Genomic DNA, 26,381 nt, shown 5'->3' with positions numbered 1-26,381 from the left:
TGTTCACCTCTGGTGTCCAGTGGTGTCCAGCACTGAAGAACTTTGGGTTGCTGATGTTCTGCACTAAAAAAGTCTGACTCCAGTACACCAGCCAGGCCAGCAACAGACAAAGCTTGTCATTAAATTCCCCCTTAGAGGAAAAACAGGACCTTCCTGAAAGAGACATAGGGCTAGACCATGCCAAGGGGTAATACTAAACAAATGGCTTAATAAAATTGGAGGTCCGTGGTTTACATCCCCCAACACACATGGCTGGATTTTTTTGTATTACTTTGATGCGAAACATGTTTTCAGTCTCTGCAGTCTTCAACCAGATATATAAGCTGCAATGGATTAGAAATGCAAGAAAAATTATATTCTTCCTGGCCAAGCAGTTGCAATGGGACAATTAATTCTGCATTAAGTGCAGAAACAGTTACTCTGTATTGCTTTCTTCCAAGAACTCTTGCTAAAATAGCATTTGTCTGGCAACTCATTTCCATTTACTAGGTTATTTTTAGTAGGTCTGAGAAATATAGTCACTTGTGAGATAGGCCATAATAATGCAGTGCGTTTACACAGTGCAATGCCAGTCCAAATTATGTATAAGACATTAGGAAATAAAGGTAGGGTTTCCCAATCTGTTTGCCGTGGACATGCCTTTTAAAAAATCTTTTCCTCCATGCTGTGTACTTTGTCATTTATATTTTGAATGAAACGCAGTGTATGAGTCTGTGTTTGTGTGTAGGCATGTACCTATGATGCAGAGATCAGTGCAAAAATTAAATACAGATGTAGTTGAGCATGCAAGTGTAGTGCAAAATATGCACTTGTATTATGTGCCCTATTAATAGTGTGGAGTTTAAAATATGCAATTGGACATGCTAGTATCCATGCTACTTTTGCTTGTATTAAGCCATGAGAAGTATTAGCTGTCACCTTTTGTGTTTGTTTGTTCATGTATTTATTTATTTTGTTTCCATTTCTGGTCATTTTTTTTTTCTTCTTTAGAAGCTTATGAGTCTTCTTATGAGCCCTGGGTCAAGTGGGTTTTCAGTTTAGATTGTCTCTGTGCTGGCTTGAGATTTCTGAACCTTTAAGTTGCTCAGTAATTTTTTCGTGTTCTCATCTTGGTTATTACTAAGTACAGAAATGATAGAATTGGCTAGAACAAAGCTACCAGAAAGTTTAGTCATGATTTTTTGAGGAATTGTGCTTAATTATTAGGTCTGAAGAATGACTTAGTCATAATCATTCAATATTTTAATTTTCTCAGAATGGAGTCATGCATGTGCTACCAGAACAAATCTTTTGCTGATGGGTTGGAATGGAAGAGCAGGCATGCAAAGACTTCTAATTTAAATTCAAGTATTGGTGAAAGAAGTGGTTTCTGTAGGACCAATATTTATATATTTTAAATTATTTTTGTTTCAATAGGTACAAGAGAAAATTATCTATAAATCTTTTCAATTAACTTATTTTTTGATAAATAATTTTGAAAAATCCTGCATTGTTCTTAGATAAGGGTCTTCATGTATGCACACAGAGGAGTGCTTTATTGGTTGATTTAATTCTAGCTGACTTTTTCTGTTGTACCATTTATGCAAATTCATAACTTTTTTTCAATCTAAACTGTGAGAAGAATATTAATAACTAATTCTGCATTTACCTGGCTAATTTGCATACATTTATGTTGTATGGTAAATCATATGAAAACCTACAGGGGAAAGGCTGAACTCTTCTAACAACTAATAGGCTATTTTTTTTCTTCTGACTTGCACAAATTGAGAAATATTGCCTGTGGCAAACATAATGGAAAACTGCATTTTTAATGCTCTCATTTCTGTACAAAGAAAAAAGCAGATGACTCTTAAAACTTTCTAAAGCTCTGTAGCTGAACAAGGATATTGGGTGTTAGAGTACTTCAGGTTGGTGGAGTTATGATTTGCAGGTTGTATAAGGTTACGGGGGTATTGGATTTGACTAATGGGAGTGCTACTGTGCCTGAAAGGGCTGGCGGCAAATCACAGCTGTAAGTATTTTCTCCTGAAGAGATTGTCTGTAAACTACAGATCTAAGAGAGTGCAAGGACTGCCTACACATAGGTTTCTGATCTCCAACATCCAGCATCCTGTGTACTAGGTTGCTGAAGGTTCTCTCCTCGTTGTATTTCTCCAGGTGCTTACAGAATTTATATATACAACCCTTTTTGTCTGAGCAGCAAATGCTAAATATTTACTCAAGCTGTATGCATGTGGCATCTCGATTTATTGTGTTGGAAAGTTCAGAATTGATGCTCTATTGGCTTCTGATACAATACTTGGCAGTCTGAAACAGTACTTCTGTTCAGTGGTTGTTGTTGGGAAGCACTTATCAGAGACAGAATTTGTGTAACAGAGGGTGCTAGTAGTAGTACATCTGCAATGAACTGAGGTGAGATTTCTCAGGCATGATTTCTCATTTCTTGCCTACAAGGAGACACTGTTTGCTGCATTTCCTAGCAGACAGAAGAAAACATAGATCACATTTTTCAAAAATGCAATGAGAACATTGCCTTGTCTCCTGTGTTTCACAAACAGTGCTTTATGATCCCTTCAGAGAATACTCCAAGTGAACTGGTGATAGAAATTGAAATACAAAATAGTAGGAGAATTGCCATCTGCAGAGTATCTGCAGAGGCATGGTGTTTCTGCATAGGGAAAGGATGTTCTTTACCAGTGTCCCCACGTTCTAAACAAAGGTGCTGTTGGAGTGCCTCAGATAAATGGAGTGCTGTTTCCAACTGAACCAGTTTTGCTTTCTAATAAGGCCCACAGTGGCTTGTGCCATGAATGTTAAAAGTCTTTGTAGTGCTAAAGAAGGATTTCAACTGCATTTGTCATCCCTTTTTTTTTCTCTGTATCTGGACTTGCATTTTAGGGAAAAGTGCAATCCTGTAATTAGAAAGTCAAGAGTGAGTGAGGAGGCAAGCAGAGGTAACGACTGATTACATGTGAATATCAGTAAATAGGATGGTTGAGACACTTCAAATGGGACATCCCGATAACTTGATTTTAGGTTAGAAACTTAGCCTCAGGTATTTGCCAATGAAACTGTTGCCTCTCAGGAAAGGAAATAATTGCTGCTTTTGTCACATCAATAGCAGGTCCTGATAACTACGTTACTTTTGAAATTTTAATTTATTTCTTTTTTACATTTACTTTTTAATTAGCTTATTTTGTAGGCTGATTTGTTCGTATCTTGATGACTCCTTTAATGAGTTTTGGGGATTTATCATAGTAATTGAACTGCATAACTGTTTTCTATATATGCTACTTTTTTGTTCTCTGTCTGCAGCTTTCTGGAGTCATTGAATAGCTCTGATAATTGTTACCAGGCTGAGGAAGGACCTAACCTGTTATTTATGTCTAATATATTAATAATGCACCATGTGCTTTCTAGCCGAGAACTACTTAGGAGGGAGATGAGGGAGTTGTATATATTTTTTTTTAATTTAAATTTAGCTAGCGAATACAGAAATATTTATGGCTTGGCTGTAGATGAGGAGAGAATAATTTTTATCACTCTCTTTCCTTTCCTTACAGGGTATAAAAATGGTAACCAGAAGCAGTTCAGAGACAAGACGTTTTCCCATCTAATTTGTCATTATAGGTTGTTTTCAGATCCAGCTTGGACCTAGTCCTGTGTGCAATAGTTCATTGTGCTTTTTTTTTCCCTAGTTCAACCAATGCAGATGGAATTCTCATCAGAAGAATAGAGAACTCATGATTTAAATTTCTTCTCAATTGTGGAATTTTCCTATTTAAAAAAAATAATGAAGATATCAAACCAGTTATTTTTATGATCTTTGAGATGTTTTAATGTATCTTGTGATTTCAGAGGCATTTTAGTGTTCACTTTCTTCTCACCCAAGTCTTTGTGTAATCATGAGGTCTAAAACATTTTTTAAGAGTGGGACCCAGGAGATTTTCATGAAGTTGCTGGCAAAGATGAGGTAGGGCAGGGAAAGTGGGAAGTATGATAGAAATTGTAATAATGTGTAGGAAATAACATTTCAGAGCTCCTCCTCTGTTTTCAATTGTGTTTCTTCTTGACACAAACTAAAGCAGTGAGATCTTTTCTAGTCTAATATCATTAATGAAAAAATAAGTGGATATAATGTATTTTGCTCCTTATAGGGGGAGTTTTTTCAAAGGTTCCTTTTTTGTTTTGCAACGAGGAATCAATTGCCTTTTTTTTTTTTCCGTGGGAATTCTGGCTTTTTAAATGGAAAGTGTTACTTCAGACAGGTTCCATTAGCATCAGAGGCTTCTTGCTCTCAGAACTGGCCTGTATTTTATAGCTAATATCACCTTTAAAATGGGCAGATAGAAAAGTCTTGTAGCAAAGCCTTAGGGTCCAACCTGATTTCATTCGGGATGGAGAAAGAAATTTCTCATTCTACCACCTAGAAAGGACAATGTTTCTTATACTGTAGCTAATTTCAGTGGAAGGTAGCAACTGCAGCAACCTGAGAAGCAGCATTAATAGATCCCAGCTGACAAGGAGCAGTTCTCTTTCTCCTTCCCTGACGCTTTCCAATGGGTGATACATCTGGTCTAAAATCAAAAACTTAAAACATTGGTGTATTTTTTTTCCTTTAAGATGCGAGGGAGAAAGGAAGAGGAGGGAGGGTGGAAGTAAAAGAAAGGAAGCAAAACAATTGATTGCAGTCATGCATCTTGGCAAACAGCATTTAATTTCTCCAGAAGGCCAAAGAAGTTGCAATGTATCCCTTCATCACCTTGGTCTTGGTTGTTAAGGAAGATGGAAGTGCTGAAAAATGATACTTGATTTTTTTGGATAGACATTATTATTCCTTCTGAAGGTGCAAAACACTGATTAAAGAGGAATCTTTCTGAGTTTACAGCAAACATTGAAAATACATAGTTTCTCTGGAAAGAAGAAAAGCACTATTTCAAATTTCTTGTTAAGACTGTGCCAGTTTCTGGAATGATGATTTAAGTGCAACTGTTATGGTTGCAATAGGACAGCTCTTTATGATATACTCTACAGTTGCAAGAGAGTGTAAAATAGTGGAAAATATCTCAACAGTGAATGGATTTTAATATTTTTCTTCCCAAGAATATGGCAAATCATCAGCTGTTATTTGCTCCTATGTCTGTGTAAATATTATGTAAACATATGACCTTCAGTGTACTAAGCATTAATTTTCTGTTTTCCTAGAAAGAATAGATTTTATTTCCAGATGGGATATTATTAGCTTCTAGCTCTCCTAGCTAGTCAGGTATGCTAGTTAGTCACTGACTAACAGAGTAGTCTAATAAACGGCAGCTTAAATAAGCAAAACATGCTTATTTTATGGACATAAGCAAGAGCATGTAAGCATCAAAGCAAAAACTTGCCTTTAAATAAATGTATGGCAAAATGCACCTCTGAAATAATTTCTGGGCATAAAAAATCTGTCACTGATAAATTTACTGTAGGCATTCAGTTTTGTCTCATATTGGAAATGTGATTTTCACCTCTATCCTAGTAATTTGGTAATGATTATAGGATTCTTATCTTTTGAGAAATCTACAATTACCTGTTTAGTCTTAATAAAGTAGTTAGCCAGTTGCATATATTCAATGAAGGCTGCTGAAATGACATAATTTCCTGAAGATAGCCACAGAGTGCAATATTGTGCCCCAAGTAACACACCAGTTACTGCAAACTCAACAGAGGGAATTTTTCTGACTTGATAAGATGCTATAGTCAAAGGCAGCTGTTAACTCTTAGCTGCTTGGCATTGTGGTAGGAGACCATCATTTCTGCATGATTTTTGTTTTGCTAAAAGAGGGGAGCAACTTTCTGGATGCAGAATCACAACATGAACTGTATTAGATTCTTTACTTTGCTCCTTTTTTGTGTTTCTACTGAATTTGCTAGTTCTTGGTAAGTTCTAGGAAAAATTGGATGCCTGTCCTGCAAGCACATCACGAAGACTTAGGGAATTTATTTCAAATTATTTGAGGAGCCATTCTGTTGTAAGCTTAACATGAAGACAAAGAGTTTATATGTCTGTGTATAAATTGTTTTAGTTGTTTGTCACACACAAGGACATGAATGAAATAAGGGTAAACAGAGGAAACTAACATCTTGTCAGGCCAATCATCTTTCCCAGCAGTGGCCATTTAATGCAAAATGCAATTTATTCTGCCCTAGTACATAGATTTTGAATGCAATGAAAGGTCCTTTGCAGTGCTTTGGGTAATATTTTTAGCAATAGCTCTTGAGATGTTTTCAAGAAAATAAATGTGAATGATTTTTCACAAGTGAAGATCTTCATGCCCAAGTCAAGTTACTTGATTGCCTATGTTGAATTGTGGACCAGTGTACAATATCAGAATTGCAGATATTAAAGAAATTTACTGGCATGTAAATATTGGCAGACAGTGCCCTGGTGGTGAGAGGCAGGCATATTTCCCTATTATGTTGTATTTTGGGGCAAGAATGGTTATAGAAAGGAAGTTATCACAACAGCACTTTTTTCTGTGAAATAAGCAGGTGCTGCCACTAAATCTTTGTGGGTGACCTTTTGCGTTAGGGCTACACATATTTCCATTTATTCTTTTCTTCTAATACAGTAAATATTCTTAAAAATTAAATAATTTGTGTGGGAAATTATAAGGGAGAGCAGAAAGTAGGAATAAACTGATTTTGTTTTGTTAGCTGTATAGCATGAGAGATCGTGTTTTGACTGAAGCAAGATGAGTATTTTCTCAATAAAGACCGATGCATGTGGAGACTGAGTTTGCTGTAACATTTAATGGTGTGTATTTCTACTTTGCTAGAAGTATATAGATAGTTCCATTTTTACCACTATAATTTTTGGTGTAATTTTGTTTTTTCATCCCTTTTGGGTGGTTGAAGTCTGTGGCCTAAAATTTCAAGGTTAGCTTTTCTCTGAGTATTCTGTATTCTGAAGTATTTTTTCAGTGTGGACACATGCATTGTAGCAAAAACCATATTAAACAAGCGTTCAAGAAGAATGTGTGGAAAGGTGAAAGGAAGTAATGAAACATTGAAAGTAGCATGTGCTTCACTTCTTCCGTGTAAAATAATAATGAAATTAATTTGAATAAAATCTTCAGTTATTATATGCTTTTGGATAATCAAGATACTTTTTGCACTTGAAGTCCTTATGTTCAGGGATTGATGTGTGCCCAGTCCTTCAGATGAAGGAAAGAGAAAGAATATTTTATTTCAGCCCAAAAGATATTTTGGATTTTCACTCTCTTGCTTTTCCACTTATTTTTCCTTTTTCTTCATTTCACAGCTTCTGCAATCCCAGATAATGGAAGGAGATCCTGCCTAAAGCTTAAGGTGTTTGTGCGACCAGCAAGTAAGTTCTTCAGATTAAGATTTTGAGGGTGGCTTTCTAGTACCTACTTTACTGTGTGGTCTAGTAAACAATAATTATTTTTTTTATGGTTAAATCTTGTATCTGTTCTCTACATCCAGAAATGTTTGCATTACGATTTTCATTGTATTTTCTTATCGTTTTTCATAAAGCTTTGTTTGAATTACTTGGCAGTTGCTAACTTGTTGTTTCTTGAACTTTGTACAAATGGAAGACTTATACTGGCATTTGGACAAGTGCCACAGACTTTAAAATATCAATAAGCCTAATTATGTACAGTAAATAGAGAGAAAAAAAGAGAGGAAAAAAGGAAAGTGGGGTATGTAAGGGTGTTTGACTAACATATTTGGCTGTTATCTCTATTTTTGTTATAGACAGCTGTATGAAAACTATAGGTGTTCATGATCGTGTTTTCGATGTTAACGACAAAGTAGAAAATTCATTAGAACCAGCAGGTTAGTATTCTTAGAGAATCTCTTTTAACAAATGCGTGTATCCCTCTGGTGCTTCAGTACTTTTTTTCCTCTTCTCTCTGCATGCTTTGCATGGTACAACTACCCCGCTTTTGCACATTTCTAGCAGGGCTAATACAGCTTGTGGTATACTTCCTGTATCCTTGTTTAATTCAGGGAAGTAAAAGTGTTGCTTTATTTGGGTTTTTTTGGAGTGACATGATTTAGTGAAATTTGGTGTGTGCCAGTGTAAAATTTCTGCCGGTATCCTGGAGCCACTGGCCCATCCAAGCCAAACACTCAGCATATTGGCAGCAGAATCTATTTACTAATTGGACCCAAAGTTTTAGAAATAAAGTCAATGGGCACACTTCATTTGTTAGGTGGTTTCAAAAGACCTTCAGAAAAACAGGACCACTTCTTGTATGCCAGTGGAAGACAAAGGTATGCAACTAACTGAGATTTTGTTTTAAAATAAACTAGTTCTTTAAATTATATATAGTTGTATATGTACTTTGTTAGGCAAAGTATCATTTTACATATGTGCACGTACACACACTCACACACACCGATATTTAGGTAAATATATAAATACAAATTTCTCTCCTGTTTTTATTGAAGCTGACTGAAGTTTTGGGGGCTTTTCTTGCAAAATACTGCCTTAGGAATAAGGATTTTCTTCATCTGCTCAGGGCAAAGTTGCATTAACCTCTACATCAATCAAGCTACTGTTCTCCATGTGGGAAGTGCATATGTGTTATTTGTGTGGCCAAAGCTTGTGACAGATAGAAGTGTATATAATTCTAGGGGTATGAATAACCCAGACAACTTAAAAGGAGTTAAAATTAGGTAGATATGTAGGAAAAATATTTGCAGTAGTGGTAGACATGTTCATATAATGTGTACCTACACCATACTTACATGTTGTATTAAAACTTCAAAATAAACAGTCAAATACATAAATCATATCAGGAAATATTATATACGTATAATTTATTACATACCCTAAAGAACAGATTACTGAGAATTTTTTGTTTTATGTTATTTGAATGTGAATCAACATTCTCTTTGCATATAAAGCAACATTATTTTTTCTCTTCTTTATATTCTCTTTTAATTTAATCTTTTTCTCTTCTATATATTCTCTTATCATTTAATCCTTTAATTAAAATTCATTAGTTACGCATAAGCATAATAAGGCTTTTACAATTTAGCTGATCTAAATGATTTACCTATAGATAAGCAATAGAATTTATTATTTTTCTTTAAAATATTTTTCAGATATTTCCAAAAATTTGGAGTTTGTGAATCAAAGATGCTCTCTAAGAAAATTTAAATGCATGCATAGTGCACTTGAATTGGCTATATTTATACATTTATTAGCAACATTCTTCTACAGAAGACACTAGGATGTTTTCTCACTGTCTCTACCTATGAGTTTGAAATTCAGTGCACTTTTTTACACTTTGTGGTTTGGTGAACATGGTCTAATTAATGCGCCTGATACTGCGTGCAAAAGAGATCATCTGAGTAATACATGCCTGATTTTGGTAAACTTGATGAATTTTTGTTTCAGCAGTGTTTCTCACTTCTTACTGATTGGCTATAACTAGCTAACATCGTCACAAAGTCATTAGAAAGCAGCAGGAAAACCATGCAAGCAAAATCAAACAAAGAGCATCCTGCAGTCTGAGATGAAATACTGTTTGTGTTACCAGGGGGAAATAATAGCTTTAATGAGAAGGTTTGGTACCACAAAATTCCCACTCCTGATATCAACGCATATTTGTATTATTAATTGGGCCAGTCACCATTAGATAATCAGTCACTCTGAGATGTGCCAACTGCTGTCACATTTCTCTGTTGTTGGCCTGTTAGGGTTGCTACTGCCCTGGTGCATGTGTTCTGTGTCGTGTACTAATTTACGTGTCTCTGACGAGCATCTTCTGCTTCTGTGCTATCCCCTAGCCTGCCACGGTCTTCTTCCACAGTAGACACAAGAATTGGAAGGCAGGAGGGTCATGTTCAGCAGATTACTCACTGTCATGTTTCTTTTAAAAATAACCATTTGTGTGATTTTTGAACCCTTGTAATATCACTGGTTTTGTTCAGAAATTTGTAGGAATCCACAGTGATTGCATTTTCACAAGTGGTAGAAGTAATTGTCTCTATTCCTATTCTTTCCTTTCTCTTTCTCCTTAATAATAAAAAAGTCCTTAAACAAAAATTGCAGCTGTGCATATCTGAAAGTTACACCTGCAGCATGTGATGTAAGGCTGTGTGATCTGAAAAATTCATGGCTGTCAAAATCTTTTCTTCTGTATTGATGGTATTCCCAGTGTTTAGTAGTGACCTTCTGGATTTTGCTCAGTAATCTTTTTCTCTTCATGAATTGTCTTCAGTGTTTCAAATGAAGCAAACCCTTTTCCCCAAGCCTTAAAGACTGTGCAGTTATGAATCTGCACCTCCAAGGAAAATCATATTTGTAAAGTGATTTTCATAACTCCAGATGAATCGTGTTCTAATATGTGAGTGCAGAAACCTTGCAACAGCACTGAGAGAAACCCAGATGATTTCTCAAAATGAATCCCTTAATGTTATATGGAAATTAATTCTTCTGTGAAGAATGGCTTTATAAAAATGGCATCATAGAATATCTCCATATTTTCATTTAAGAGAAGTAATCTTTTTAGCTTAGTGCTTTTTCATTGAGTTTTTTAGCAGTAGTCAGTGTTCCAGTTGTGCAGTATCTGATAGTCAGTCAGTGAATGAGGATTTATTACTGCTATACACTAGTTCTGCCCTATTGTGTTTTAGTGCTGACTCACTGATGTAATTAGGCCAAAATTGTTGACATTCAGTGTTGAAAATTCAAACTTATTTGCAATTCTAGAGGTAGAAAGTAGTACAAATCATTCTCCTCTCCTCTGTAGTTTTAGTTCATCAGCAGTGAGTAAATGTTTCTAAATTGGGAAGACCTAACTTTAAATATATGAAAGGAGGTAGACCTGGCAAATCAGGGTTATTTTTTCCCTGTAAGTTCTTAAATATGTTTAGCTGAGAAGCAAGCTTTTGTGAAGTATTCTATTGTCATTGCAGTGTCACCATAGCACAAGGCTGTAACTCAGAAGTGAAATGTGAAACAGCTTTTCGTGTTGATGATTACTGAAAGTACCATTTTCAGAAGCCAGCATTCAGTGATATTTTTAGATTCCTTTGGAATAATTCTGGAGGAAAAGACTAGGGCCTCGTTTGGGCCCAATATGCCTGGGAGGGTCTCCTTGCCATACATGGTGTGGAGTTTCAACTTAAGCCATTCTTGCCAGACTTTCCCACTGTCGCCACAGAATCACAGAATGGGTGAGGTTGGAAGGGGCCACTGGAGGTCATCTAACCCAACCTCTGTACAAAAGGAGGTCCCCTAGAGCATTGTACTAAGGGTTATATCCAGATGGCTTTTGAGTACCTCCAATGAGGAAGACTTGACACGCTCTTTGGACACTCTGTTCAATGTATAGGCACACAGTGAAGCTCCTCCTCTTCAGGTGTAACTTTCTGTGCATCAGTTTCTGCCCTTTGCCTCTTATGCTATTGTTTGGCATCACCAAGAAGAGATGTCTCTTTCATGAACATGTTTACAGGCTAATCAGTGCTTGCTTTTCATACTTTTGCCTCGAGCAGCACTGAAACTTGTTGATAAGGCTTATGTGATTATGGCATCAATTAATGCTGGAGAAAGTACATGTGATAAATTGCTAATTCAGTTTACTGTGCTCCTTGCTGTGTAACTGAGCTGGGGCTGAAGAGCCTATTAACCTAAATTATGCTAAGTGCTCTCCTGATTTTGTGCTAGGTGTCAAGGATATGAAAGGGAGGGAGCTTGCCTGTGGCTAAAGCCAAGTAACATGAAAGGCTCCATGACAAAGCAGCATGGTGATCCCAGTGTCCTGATTCCTGCTTCCCTTAGTGCCTCTAGCTGGAACTGCTCAGGTCTCACCCAGTGTGATCCTGGCAGTGCAATTTTTTGAGATGAGAGCTGAGACAGGAACATCATAGACATATTGACATCTCTTATAAAATAGGGAGCTCATTTCATTAGTAGATGAGATACTATGCTGGAAACTTTGGTGTTCTAAAATAAACTTACAGATATATTTTGAGGCCGTTTCACACTTCCTAAAAAGGTTTGACTTTTTCTTTTCATTTAGTAATGAAAAACAAGAGCTGATTTTTTATGACAAGCCATTGATTGATTGCTTTTTGAATAGCTAAATTAGGTAGTTTTGGATATAGAGGGCTTTGCAGAGAAAAATACCACTGCTATAACAACACCAAACTTGATTTTGACTTTGCCTACCTTTTCTATTTTATAAGCTCTGGCTTTTAGGCTGATCCTAAGTTTACAAAAACTAAACAGGGCTTTCTTTATTATGTGTCATATATTTAGTATTTGCTACCTTGTTTTCTTCTGCCACTAATGCATAAGCATGTTTTCCTAACTCAGCTGGTTCTTTTTTCATTAGTTCTAGCAGCATATATGTAAATCTCCATTTTGTGTACCATGAAAGGTTGTGAGATTTTCCAGACTGAGTATGTATTCTATAAAATTGGTGACTGTCATGTGTTAGCCTTTAAAATTTTATTTCAAGGAAGAAGGAATGATCTCACATCTCCTGATCACCCCTAGATGCAACATACTTCAGTGGAAATTTTTTGCATGGAAGGGGGGTGTCTGTGCTTGGGCTTAAAGGCTGTAATTTCAAATTCAGAAGCCAAAATCTGTAACCGAATAAGGGCATTAACTGCAAAATTAATCCCGGGCCTGTGCAACACTTGAAAATCAGATGTTTTTATTTAGCTGCCTCCCAACTGATGTTGCTATCTAATAAGACATCCAAAGCTAGAACGACAGTGTTTTACTGAAGAGGAATCTTTCATTCCTCAATCTGATGAAATCTGACTTACTTTCTATTCCTCTGGTCTTCAGTGGGAGTTTTGCCAGTAAGAAATGCAGGACTTGGCCCCAAGTTGGTTACATAATGAGGTATTACACGCTTGTGAAAGTCAATGACAGCACAAGGTTCATTGCCCTATTTCATAAAGGCACTGAAATCTACTTATAGTTGTCGGCTCAGTGAGAGTTTATTAAGGATGCAAAATCTCATTGGAATGTATGCTTTCTGTTTGAACAGATGATACCGTACATGAGTCAGCCGAGCCATCCCGTGGTGAGAACGCGGCACAGACACCGAGGATACCCAGCCGGCTTTTGGCAACTCTATTGTTCCTCCTGGCAGTGCTTTTGATATTATAGCACACTGTGCTCCGGCAACCTGTCACAGAAAATACCAGGGTCTTGGAACATCAAAGATCCACCTAACTGCTCATCCCAGGAAAGGGACTTTATTGTTTTTGCAGATGTCAAATTGTTATTTTTCCCTTTTCTTCTCCCTTTTAGCCTGAACTCAGCAAAAATTTGAAGGGGATAACTAGCTTCAGCACCCACCCCTACCTACCCTGTGACTTTCTTAACCCCTCCATATAAATAAAAGGACTCCAAATGAAAACGCCAAACTATAATAGTGACACTAGTGATTCTTATTTTCTTCTGCATTCTCCTTTAAGAAGTCACCTCTGTTAGCTCACTATGTCATCCGTATGTGGACGAGAAAGTGTTGTGGCAAATGCAGTCAGTGAGGGATAAGGAAAGTGAATGAAAACCTGGGAGAGTCTTTCTCTGTGATACAATATTTATGCCTTCTCGTTCAGCACTGTAAGATGGTCATGCAAGGCATTGTGTCACCATGTCAGGACTGGAGGGGAGATATTAAGAATAGACATAACACCATTTCCTCCAGAAGTTTCTAAATGAACCGGTTCTGAAAGGGGAAGATGATGTTTCTTATGGGACTCTTGAAACGTCTTTGACAGTAACATTTTTGCTCACAAGTAGAAATGCTGTCTTTGGTGAGAGGAAAAAGTTAGTTTTTAGGAATGTTAACACACAGCAGGCAAGGTCAGATTTAGGAAACTTCACTGGGGGTGTGAGTGCCTCTGTTATTTCGTTTTAAGGGGATAATGCACACCGGCTTATTTTATTTTAAAACAAATCACCGTGGTGCTAAAATTTTTTTCTTGAAATGCAGAGGCACTTTTGAGAATAAAGTGACCTTCCCCAGCACTGACTCAGTAGCTGATAGCCTTGGATGCTGCTCTGGGTGTTAATACATGCTAAAAGAGGACATCGGTTGTCAGAGGAAACATGTTTGGGACACAGGATCTCCAGTGTTCTCTTGATTTGTCTCTCCTGTAAGTTCCTCAGTCATGGGAATAAATCACATGTAGAAGAAGCCAGGGCTGTCTAATAGCATTGTTTGGTGGGGGAAAAGAAAAGAAGTGTGGAATATTAATTCAATGTTGATTTTTTATCTTTTCCCCTTCCAGCACAGTTTGAAGAGTAGAGGAAACGTGTTTATCAGCCGGAGATAAACTAGATGGGCTCCCAAAGACTTAACAAAATATTTTTTTAAAAATCCACTAGAATAGAAAATACATTATTTAGATATACTTTATGCTGAGAGTGAGTATATATGCTTGTCCTATTTAAACGTGAGAGAAGCAGTAACCCTTGATGCAATTGGGAAATGGGACTGTCTTGTTTGATGGAATTAGGAATGACCCTGTTTAAGGTATCTGAGCCTTGGCTAACAAAACTTTAAGAAGTAATTTGCCAGGAAGTGCAAGCCTTGGGGTATTTTTTGGCTAGGCTGCCATGAAATTCGGACTGCTAAACATAATCAGTGAAATTTCAGACCCAGACTGAAACAGAGCTTTTCTGACAAAACTGTGGTAATCGAGTTAAAGGTAAAACAAAACACGGGGCATATTCAAGCAAAACAAGATTTCTCTATATTAATTATGAAGAAAATTTCTGCAGTAATAAAATTGACTGATGCCATTAGTGGATGCCACTTCATAGACTTTATATTTTTAAATGAAGAAAAGCCTTCCAGAAGTTGAGGCAGGAGAGGGGAAAATAAATTTGGTATGTAAAGGGAGGTTTTTTGCATGCTGAGCTATGACCTGGGCTTGCCTGATATCATACATTTTCATGAATACAGGACCTATACTTATAGGAGGAATGCAGGAAGTTCACTCTAGTGTGAAGTGCAGAGAATAAAAATACAGTCCAAACAGTGAGGGAAGTCCTCATCTCATTACAGGCTGTACGGTACTTTGCTCTCTTTAAGGTGTATATACTTGATACACATACAACTAATACTTTCTGTAGGTAGGAATTAAAAAGCCTTGGATGAGGTGAGTTTAATCTGAATGCACCTTATCAAATGGATTATTAACCACAGTACAGATAATATTGCATGATGTGTAACTATATTAAAGTGATTTGCAGTAATTGCAGGCAGTCACACAAGTAGTGCAAATTTGATGTAGAAATGGTGACATTTGTCATCCTTTGTCTCTGAATGATGTTGAAGACGTCCATTTACCGACAGCAGAGGACTGTCACTAGCGTTACTCCTGGTGAAACTCGCCCCTTCATGTTGTCCCAGAGCCTTGTTGCATATGTGAAGGACAACACAAGCGATGATCCCCAGGCTGCTCAGCATTCCAGCCACTGCCAGTTTCATACTTGATGGCATTAGGCAATCCCAGTCATACTAAGTACATAAATGTTGGTGGGTTTTGTGTTGTGTTGCAAACCTCTGGATGCTTTAAATGCAGATGTTGCTGAAAATTAAGGAGTCTGTTGCTCCCGTACCCTTCATCTGCCCCTGCTCAAGTCTGAGGTACTGATTCTCCCCAGCCTTAGTGGCTTACTTACACCCATGACCTGCACTCCTGGCTGCCAAGGACATTGCAATGTGAAGCAGGAAAATAGGGATCAGTCAGTTTAGTGGATACTGTGTATCCTTCAATAGACAAGGTAACATTTCGTGTTAGTTTAGAATATTGTTTTGTACTGTACTTACCTGGATGGCGAAGGAAAGACAAGTAAAACTTAAAGCTATGTTCTTTAAATTCTGTATTATTAGCAACCTCTGTTGTATATAGTGTTTGATAATAAAGTATTAATTTGATTCTTATGTCTTTTGTAAGTGAGAACAATAGACTTTCAGGATATTAAAATCACGTGTTGATTACAAGACAGAGCTTTGAAGCATCAAGTGTGATCATGGCTGAGAACTGAGAGACAAGTGGCCATGACACTGCAGCATACAGGACTCATCTTCGAAAATCGTTCATCTGTTGCAAGACTTCACAATGTCAAGACCTGGAACAACATGACTTTTGATGATCAATGTTTTATCCTCGGTGTTTAAAGGTCTTATGTTGGAGCCCTGTGGTTTCTGTGTTAATTTTGTTCTTTTGTATCATGTTTGTTTCTAAAAAGGCTTTGGGGATATAACAGCTTTTCTGTTATTTTGTTTGTTTCTTTCTTTTTAATTTTTTTTCCTCCTCTTTTCCTTCTGAATTTGTTCCCATTAATAGTTTTTTCCAGAAGGGATCTTGCCAGTGTCATGTGCGATATATGTATGTACTTCGTTCCAAAAGAACTAGAAACAAATTCGGGAAGTACTGAGAGTAGTTGAGTAGATTGTTTCCTTTCCTCTATAATTATGGAAGGGAAATGGTTGTATTTGTACCTGTTGATTCCTACCCCTAGCCCTCAAAACTGGACTTAATTCATTGCCTTATAAGTGCAATGGTTCAGCCACTTTCAGAGGTTTAGAGTATTAACTCTTCCCCTCTTTTCATTACACTTGGATTTTGTAATCACCAGTTTTAATGTACAACCCTCCACACTTCTCTTCCCTCTTCCTGCCCTGCCTCCTCTCCCACCCTCCTCCTTTTCTAATTTGGAGCTGTGAATGGGCAGATCTGTTTCTGGTCTGGCATCACTGAGTTTTTCCCATGCATTCGCCCTCGAGCTTCTCAGATGTGAGACAAATCTCCCTACAATAGGCTTGCTGCCATTGTCTGTACAGTTTAATAGATGCTGGCATGTTGGAGGTTACCCATGAGTCTGCGAAATCCACTTACCATGCTTACTCTTGACACCCCATTGAAGACACTCATTGTGTATGCATCTGGGTATGAAAGTCCAGCTCAGTGTGGTCCTGTGCTTGTACTGCCCTGCTTTGCAGTTTCTTTGCACTTATTCATTGAGTGCTGTTTTTGAAATGCTTACATTATATAAACTTAAAAGAAAATGTTAAAAAAAAAACAAAACACCCAAACGCCCTGCCCCATAAGATCTGTATTTGTATATACACGTGTCCGTACAATTATACTTAAATAAAATTAAAGATTTTCATCATTTTAATTGGTTCTTTTAGAGTGCCTTTTTGTTTAATTAAATGCATTTTCGTTTTGTGGGCTCTTTGTACCTACCTTACCCAGAATCATAGAGTGGTTGGAGTTGGAAGGGACCATCAAAGGTTTTCTAGTCCAATGCCCTTGCAATGAGCAGGGATATCTTCCACTAGGTCAGGTTCCACAGAGCCCCATCCAAACTGACCTTGAGTGTTTCCAGGGACAGGACAGGAATTGAGAGGAGTATGAATGGGAATGGGTGAAAAATCCACATTACAGGCACAACAACTGACTACCTAGAGATGTCACTACCAATGCCCTGGCAGATCTCTGCTCTTCACCCTTTTTAATGTGTTTAAAGCTCTTCCAAATACTTAAGAGAGTAAGGAGTTGTATCAGCCAAGTGCTGGTGCATTACATCATCACTTTGCCCTGCTCTGGGCCTTGCAAGTGATCTTCCTCCCCTGCGTAACAAGTGGTTGTAAGGTGCAGCTCTTACTTCCTGAAGAGTAGAGCCAGCCCCAGAGTTGTGCAAGTAGGCCAGGTGCAGTCCCCCTCTTCCCAGGATGTCTCTCAGACTGGCAAATCTGAGAAGGTTTTGAAATATTAGCCATATCTTCCTTTACCAAAAAGGCTCAGAGCAGCCAAGCCTAATGAATGGGAGAATTCATTAGGGGACCTTATAGTACCAAGCTTTCCTCCTGAAGGGAAGGGGTAGAAAAGTGGAAGCAAAGAACTGGACGGCTTTTGCTTCCTTCTTCCTTCCACCCTGCTCCCAAAGGCTGATATAGTAGTGCCTCTCCAAAAGTACATGACTGCATTGGTGTTGGCTTGTGTTTAGGTCTTTAATAGTTGTCTTTGGCAGTGTCTGCTTTCTACTCCTGTGATAGATTGAACCTGAGAATTTAGGTCATAAAAGGTGGGGAGCACATACCAAAACCTGTAGTACATGCACTGTACATTCAAAACTGCTGTAATTACACTGTGTTAGCATTAAGCTCACAGAAAGCTTTTTATTATATTTAATTAGTTGACAGGGGAGCAAATACTAATTATAACTTACTCTAACCTTCTTTTAAAATGAGAAGTGACAGCGTGGTGAGAAGGAAAGCCGCGCGTCTCAGTATTTGATACAAAGTATTGATGCACCATTTTTTTTCTCTGGAGCTGTGATGTTAGTAGGAAGAGAGGGTTATAAGTGACACACGTTCAGTATGTTTTAACATAATAACCATGTCCAGAAAATATCCTGCCGTCTGACACACTTAATAGCCTTTGCTCAGAAGACACTGCTTTTGCTGAGAATGGTATTTGATTTCATTTTTCTGCATTAGTGTGCACAATGGGCCTTTATACTCCCTCATCTTCCCTTCTGCAGAATATTTCTGCTCACAGAGTACCTCTGAGGGCATTCTCAGGAATATTCAGGCATGCATCATACTGCTATAATATGGTTATGTGCCAAAGTGGTTTTATTCATTTAGAACAAAGCTTTGATTTATACAGGTTAGAGATGTGGTAATCAACTGGGATGGTTAAATTTTTTTACAGGCTTTAACACTGTAGGAATCAAAAGTACCTCCTTCCTTATAACTCTTATTTTTGTTAGCATTTGCCTTTACTGGGAAGTTTAGTTTAAAGCCCGATTCAACTTCCTATTGCAGTTGTATACATAAGAGCCCAAAACAAGACTGAATCTTCACTGTAAATGCTGCAGTGCAGGCAGCTCTTATATGTGGCTATTTGTGTTTGCTTTCAGCACATTTGATTTGCTCCTGCTAATCAAGCAACCTGAAATATCACCAACTTGAATTTTTGTTGAAATTCTCCCTAGACCACATAGAAGATTTTAAAGCAATGTCTTTGTTAGATGAAAAAATAAACTCTAAGAAAAATTCAAAAAGAGATACAAAACTTTTGTGCTAAATAGGTTTTCTGTTGGTTCCCTCCCCCCAAATAAATATGTTAGCTAACTGATACTGTCAGTCATACTTCATTTAGAAGAATTCAAACCACAAGATAACTCTTGCAGCCACCAGCACGTCTTCAAACACTCATTTTTCCTATGATGGTTCTTCAAGCAAATTCTCATGTCATTTGATTACTCAAGGAGGAGTATAAATGTGAGAAATTGCAGGGTGGTAAGCTAGATGTGTGTTTGGAGGGAAAGAAGAAGAATTTTCTGTTTTCCTAGCACTTTGTGAATGCATACAGTGCATTCAAGATCAAGAGTATAGAGTGATTTCTAGACTCTACCTTGTAATGTGACTCTGAAGGATGGAAGGTACCTCCTGCTGTAGATACAATCTCAAGTCTCACAGTTCTTGGAAACAAGAATTTATGTTCAAAGCATGCTTGCCCTAAGTGCTATTTTGTGGGACTTGCCCACTTACCAATATATACTTTCCAGTACTAGTTTTAGCATTGAAACACATTTATCTATCCACATTTATCTGCTGCTGAGAATACTGAAGATTTTTCTGGAGGGTATTTGTGAAAGGAAAGGTCAAGTAAATCAATAGGATACAGAAGGTATGTCTCACTCTGATCCTTGTTGTGCTGAGAACCAATTGTGAACTTTGTTCTCATGTACTATAAGTTAGGATGTCTCAACTAATTGCTTGACTAATCACTGACCACTAGTCCAAGAAGTTTATGAGGCTTTGTTTTTTTCTCTCCTCACTGCCACTTTACCTATAGCTGAACAAAACACTAAGTGTAGAAACAGCACAGCAGAAGGAAAGCATCTTGAGGCCTAACTGGCAGCCCTGATGAGATACTGAAGTCTCAACCCATTTACACTTGGGTATTGGGAATAAGTGGAGTGTTACATATTGCAGATGACAAGCTGTGATTCTGCAGCAACTATCGTTGTCTGAGGAGGGTCAGAAGAATCAAGCCCTTAGCTGGGTGTGAATGCTTCAGTGGAAACTTGGCATGCTGTGCATTACATAGCACTGCGTGTATCCCGATGCTTCTGTTGACTACAATGAGGTGGAGAAGGGGTGGGGAGGAGAGAGCTCATTCAGTCACAGATGGCTGAGCAGCAGTGGGAAGTATATAGCAGACTCTAAGCCCAGGAGTAGTTACTGGTGTAAATTGCCTGTGAGTAGCCTTGCTTGTTTGTGCAAATTCATAAAAACATGAAATAGAAAATCTGGAAAGTGCCTGATTGTGTTCTCTGGTCTGTGCTTGCAGAAATCAAGGAAAGATTTCACATTGACTCAGGCCTACCCTGCTCCTTTTTGAAAACTCACTAGCATTTAAAAATACACACCTCACCTTGCTATTCTAAAACAGGAATAACTTGGGATTAGTCTTGCACTCTGCAGGGCTTCTCCTGGGGCTGTTGCATGTGGAGGTGGCAGCTCAGGATTTTGATGAACGAGGCCCTTTTGAGAGGTCTTCCCCAGCTGCTGAGTGCTCTCTGTAGCAGATGTTTTACAGGTATTTTTAGAATTTGTTTTGGGAGGAAATTTTTGTTTTATCTCTGCCATCAAAAAGATCTTGAAGCTGGAGCACGTGAAGAGTGTAGATATAGTGGCTTTCACAGGGAGGAATACAGCAACATTTTGATTTAGCACAGCTGCAGAGAGAAGAATGTCAGTTCTACCTTAAGAAAGGATTGAACAGGAGTGTGGACTATGCACAATGTTAATGGTTAGACTTTAAATGTGAGGCAAAGCCGATAAACCCATGCAGTGATGCTTATCATGCTTTCTACTTTAGTTTCACAATATCCTGGTTCTTGCATTTAATTGCATTACAAAAAGCCTTGCATTCCCATTGGCACAGAAGCCAAAGCAAGTGTGCATATCATCCTGCCTGGTGAATTCTTGCCCTTTTTGTGGTTGTTTATTTCATTAGTTATTCTGCATTTATTTGCAGGTGAAAAGAAAAGGAAAACTCATGCATACTTCCTATGCTCTGGTCTCATTAGCCAGATTTCCTCAAAACTCTTGTACTCCAGAGAAGTTTTGCCAAGTAGCTAAATGAAATGCACATGGTATGAATATTTATGCTGCTTTAATGATCAGATTTTTGCATCCATGAATAATAAAGGTTTTAACAAGAACAGATAACAAGATTGGCACAAAACAGTGAAGTGGTTAATATAGCAACCTCTCTGTTGCAGGATTGCCCTGAGAGCAGTAGACTGAACAATCTTCCTCCCCTTCCTCTTCCTCTAGTACCAAAATTAGTCTGATGGGACATGCAGATCCTCAGCATAGCTTTGCAGAAAGCAGGTGTTTTATCTACTACTGGTTCTATAGCCACCTCTTTCATGCTTCCTTTGAGGAAGTTCAAGGTTTTTTGACTGAAAAGGACCTTCAACTTTTGAACAAGATTTTTATTTCAGATGCTCTCCAGCAACATTTGCATTTGAATCTGAAGCTGCTACTTTGCTTTGTCTTTCCAACAGCAACTAGCTGACAAGTGTTTGCATGATTCAGAAGTTTGGGGGCTGCAAATCAAAGCAGAGCGGTTTCCATGAGCTGAGGTAGGAAAGGGTAATCCTCTCAACTCCCTGTGCTAGCTCAGAGATGCTGAAGGGCAACGCTTTAAGGTCTGTCTTTGGTGAGAAACAGGGAAGCTGCAAGATCCTGACGACCACAGACCTCATTTTACTGACCTATTTCCGCAGCTGCTGAAAGCCTTGTCTCTTCAGCGTTAAAGTGATGTGCTCTAAGTTCATGATAGCACTGTGCTTAGCGGGGACACAGAGCTTTTTTCCCTCTGATGCTTTTTAGAGCAAGGGTTTATTGCATGTTTACTATGCCCTGGTGTGCTGCTGCCTGGTGTGGGAGCAGGTGCCAGGTGAATGCACGTGTAGATAAGCAAGGTCAGACCAGCAAGCTCCCACTCAGAGGATATGCTCACCCTTTCTCAGCTCCTCCCTGTGCTGTGAAGTTTGCCTTGCTGCCATCCCAGCTCAATGCAGGTGTTGGTGGGGATCCAGGGTAAATATTCTGCACTCTGTATTTTTGCCACTTGAAGATACCAAAAACCATTTGCCTGAACTTTGATCTTTGGCCAAGCCTGTCCTTCAAGGATGACATTTAGGGCTGATAGTCAAGGTTGCCTGCCACATTTTACTACATATCTTGTGAATATGGCTCAAACTGGGCCACTGATGGCAACCTTGCCCTCAGAGTAGGAGCTAAAAGAGCCTTCAGGGAAGAGCTGGCCTGTAAATCTGCCTAGGGCTAGGTACTGCAGCCTATATGAGTCTGGCAGATGTTATTTGACAGAAAAAAAATTAATTAAATGAATTTGCTTTTTTTAAAAGAAGGAAATAAAATTTAAAGCAAAAGAGTGACTTGAAGTCACAGATGAATGTTTTCAGAAAAGTTTACTTATTTACTTACATCCATTGAGTTAATGGATGAACAATCAGGGAAATAAAATAAGATTTTAATCTTAAATGCAGATTAAAATAAATAACCATATTGCCATCTTCTGCATGTACAGGTTTATTTGGTGTTACATCCAGCATACTGAAAGAAAAAAAATCCTCCAGATTTTTAACAGTTTTTAAAATATTTTTAGGACTTCCATCAAGGGGCAATAAGCTTGCTATGAACACGCAAATCCTTTTTTGCTGTGTGCGTATACATGACACACAACCAGTACCATGGAGCAAGTTATCACTGACAGTATTATCTGGATGTCTTGTCACTGCTCTTGTCAACTGTTTGCTCTTTTTGCATCCTTTCAGTGAAAACTTGTCCCAGAAGCCACCATGGAAGCTATTTACTCTATTTCAAACACAATTAAAAGAAGAAAATTGCAAAGGAATAAATTAAAATCTCAGGCACTACCCTAGTTTCGGGCTTCTTAGGCAACAGATAACTGTCTTAAAGCAGGGTTTAATATAGTAAAGAATAATAACCTAATAAATCTTCTGTTTTGAGATGTAGTGCAGTTTGCTATCTGCTTCTGCTTCAGAAAGCTGAGTACTTTACCAAGTCTCTGTATTTCCCCTTTTCTCCTGAATAAAATATGAAGTCTGAAGAAATTTCTGTGGGCAAGACTAGAATGAAAACACACATCTCTGCCATGTGAAGCACCTGTTGTATTTGCAGGAGCAGGGACATATGTAACCCAGGGCAAGTCCCCATATTATATATCCCAGCACTAAATCTGTGACTGAGGAATTGGAAAATGGTTTTGGTAATGTGAAAAGAAAATATGTGCAGACTTGCAATAAAATTGGGAGGGGTAGGGGTGGGGGAGATGGGAAGCAAAAGAATGTCCTAATTGGACATCCTACAGAGAAATGAAACAAGAGAACCATTCTTGTGGTGGAGCATCAGGGCATGGAGATTCCCAAGAAGAGTCATGTGGAGGAGGAAGAAAACACACAGTGACTCATTGGACAAGTAGTTTCCATTTGGAAAAATTAGGCAAGAAACATTAGCATGCCAGATTTGGGAGCTGTTTATATCAACAGAGTACACTGCTAATTGCATATACAGAATGAGTGATACCAAGTCTGGAAAATATCATGCCTCATCTAACCTCACAGTATTCACTGTTTGACAAAAAGGGCAAGAGAAAAACAATGCAAATACTTGAAATCTAGCAATAAACAGAGGGGAACTTTCTGAACTAGTCACCTGGTGCTGTGCTGTGATCTCCGGCTTTTAACTTCTCATGTGTCTTCAACCAAATTAGGAGAGATGATAGTGTATCCAGTAGAAATTCTGTCTAGAGGGCACTCTGGAAAGAATCAAATTTAAGCACTTTATCAAACAAAGTGTGTCTTGTAAACAGTCCTGGTCCAGCTACTAACAAACACACTCACACCCCACTGTGCTGTACGTACCCAGCTGTGTGATTTGCCTGTCTATTTATTTTCAGGCAATTGTTAATCCTACCAGTAAGAGTTAAACTAGAAACTTAGGGCCAGAGTTTGAATATTTTGAAACACAGTTGTTGAATGGACTGGGATCAAGAATAGATAGGAAACCACAGCAGAGTAAAGGAAATACCTTGTTTATTCCTTGTGAACCAGCGTATTCTCCCCTTTTGTCCAGCTCCAGCCACCAGGCATTTCTTAGTAAACAAGCTAGGGAGAATTCCTGTCAGTAACATCATGCTGCAGAAGAGGTGGCCAGAAGAGATTCTGTGACAAACTTGTTTGGGCAGGGGATGAGGTGTGGACACAAACTTGTGTTTGAAAAGCCTTTGCAGAAGTAAACTCATATGATAGACTGTTTTCAATACAGGAATGTGACCACAGCTGTGGCAAAGTACATATTTATCAGTTAGAGTGCTCCAGGCTCTAAGGAACACTGTAAACACACTGTGCCAAGCCTGGCTAGTGATCACGGAAAGCAGAGTAAATTTTTTGCAGAAAAGTTGACTGCAACAGGATGAGGGGACACTGGGGATGTGCAGGTGAAGACAGAGGCAATAGCCATTCCATGGGCTGCCAAGTTTCCAGTTCATCGCAATCTGAGGTTTTCCCATATGAAGTTGGCCTGGCAATCCACACAGAAACAGGGAGACAGGAAAACCCCCTAAGACAAACATATTTTAGCTTTATTATCAGAGGTTGGAATTGCTCCCTGGCTGGTTCCCAAAAAGATTTAACATACTATTTTTCCTTCCCCTCTCCCCACCCAGCTTGTTTCTTTGAAACTCTTGATACATTGTAATTAACTTTTCTTTGGCCCCATTTTTGTAATGGTGAAGGGAGGATGGAGCATTTTGTCCAATCGGTAGATATCCCCCAAATCAGAAAACTCTCCTTCTAAGATGTATGTTACGTGAGTAGAGGACAGCCACAGCCAGAAAAGGGCTGTGACAAATAGTGTGGTCTCTTTAAATGGCTCCTAGACACTGTCTCTTGCCAATACAAAGATCTGGGGCTTTTTTCCCTTAACCAGAATACATTGACCTCTCACTGAGTTTGTTTACTCAGTGTGATTTCCATCAGATGGACAGTGACCTTGCTTTCTTCTTCAAGCCTTTTCTTTAAGTATTGTTCCAAGCTTGATTCTATGCTGTCACATCACATGCAGCTTTTGCCAGCCCCATATGCTAAGAAACACAGCTGGGAGGCTAAAAGCACTTGTGATGCTTTGCACTCAACAAACACTCATAACAAATCTCTCTAAAATATTGTGCCAAATGGCATCTTTGTAAATCTCACTGTCTAACATCAGCGGAGGGAGCAGATAGCAGAAGCCCAGTGTGCAGAATAAGTAGCAATCACCAGTTACACATCTGAAGCAAACAAGTGACTCAGAGTGCTATGCAGATCTCTCCACTTCTTTTTTTACATGGCACTATAAATCCTTTGCAATGGCCATTAGAACTTAAAATTTGGAATAATAGGAATGGCTGGAAGGCGTAAAAAATTAACTAAGAGTTTGAACAACATGATATAATTCTACACTCTGTAGGCAGTCAGATTGGGCTATTTTAAAATTAGCTGCAATTTGCATAACATATTTTACTGTTATAATTCAATGTCTTTATTTATAGCCAGTCATAACAATGTAGGGTTTTCTTTTTATTTTTCCCTTCAGCTGGAGTTTATGATGTCTATGAAAACCGAGTCTAAGTCATGCACCGTTTGTTTCAAAAACATGAACCAGATGAAGAGACACTGGGAAGTCCCAAGTTTAGAACACTGTTTGATATGATAATTCCAGCCTCCAAGAATTAGTGTCACCAAATCATATTTTTTGCCTCTTAACTAAACAAAGAAAATCTTTTGGAGTAAACTGATTGTTTGAAGTAGCCAACTATGTGCACACACTCCAGTTCAAAATTAAGGCTGGCCAGAAATCTGTTCAAACAACATGACACTTTTGTTTTTTACATATTCATGCAGAAACAAAGAAGGCAGTGAATGCCAATGTCCTTCAAAAACAGTCAGCTACAAGGTCTGAAAATCACTACATGAACATATTGCTGCAACAGAACAAACAGAAGAAAAGGTCATTTCATTGCATTTTTTATTTTGGGAGGATTTAAGCTCTCCCAGCACAGATACATCTTTGCTTTCCAGGAGAATTGCCATTTAACAACACTTCTGAACCTCACATCCTGCAGACATGTCTGGACAGGAATTGCTGGAATAAAATTCTCAGAGGCCATCATTTGGAGGCTTCAAATTCCAAAAGCTGTACCAGAGAGAACATCTCAGCCTGTCAGGATTTGGTACATAAGCATATTGCAGTGAGACAGATGAA

The 26,381-nt window shown here is 38.3% G+C and overlaps 1 protein-coding gene across 2 annotated transcripts in view; it reads left to right on the top strand.

Moving 5' to 3' along the window:
* Positions 1-17,182, top strand: part of EFNA5 (ephrin A5) — a 205,104-nt gene extending 187,922 nt beyond the window's left edge. For both annotated transcript variants that reach the window (XM_063181428.1, XM_063181429.1), the window contains exons 3-5: positions 7,301-7,366; positions 7,759-7,839; positions 13,029-17,182. In XM_063181428.1, the coding sequence (XP_063037498.1) occupies positions 7,301-7,366; positions 7,759-7,839; positions 13,029-13,150 (269 nt within the window). In that variant the 3' untranslated portion in view covers positions 13,151-17,182. The remainder of the gene's footprint in view (positions 1-7,300; positions 7,367-7,758; positions 7,840-13,028) is intronic.
* The last annotated feature ends 9,199 nt before the right edge of the window (positions 17,183-26,381 follow it).

Source organism: Melospiza melodia, chromosome Z, assembly GCF_035770615.1.
Source record: "Melospiza melodia melodia isolate bMelMel2 chromosome Z, bMelMel2.pri, whole genome shotgun sequence".
NCBI lineage: Eukaryota > Metazoa > Chordata > Aves > Passeriformes > Passerellidae > Melospiza > Melospiza melodia.
Note: the sequence above shows the minus strand (reverse complement) of the source record. Positions and strands in the feature narration are given on the sequence as shown.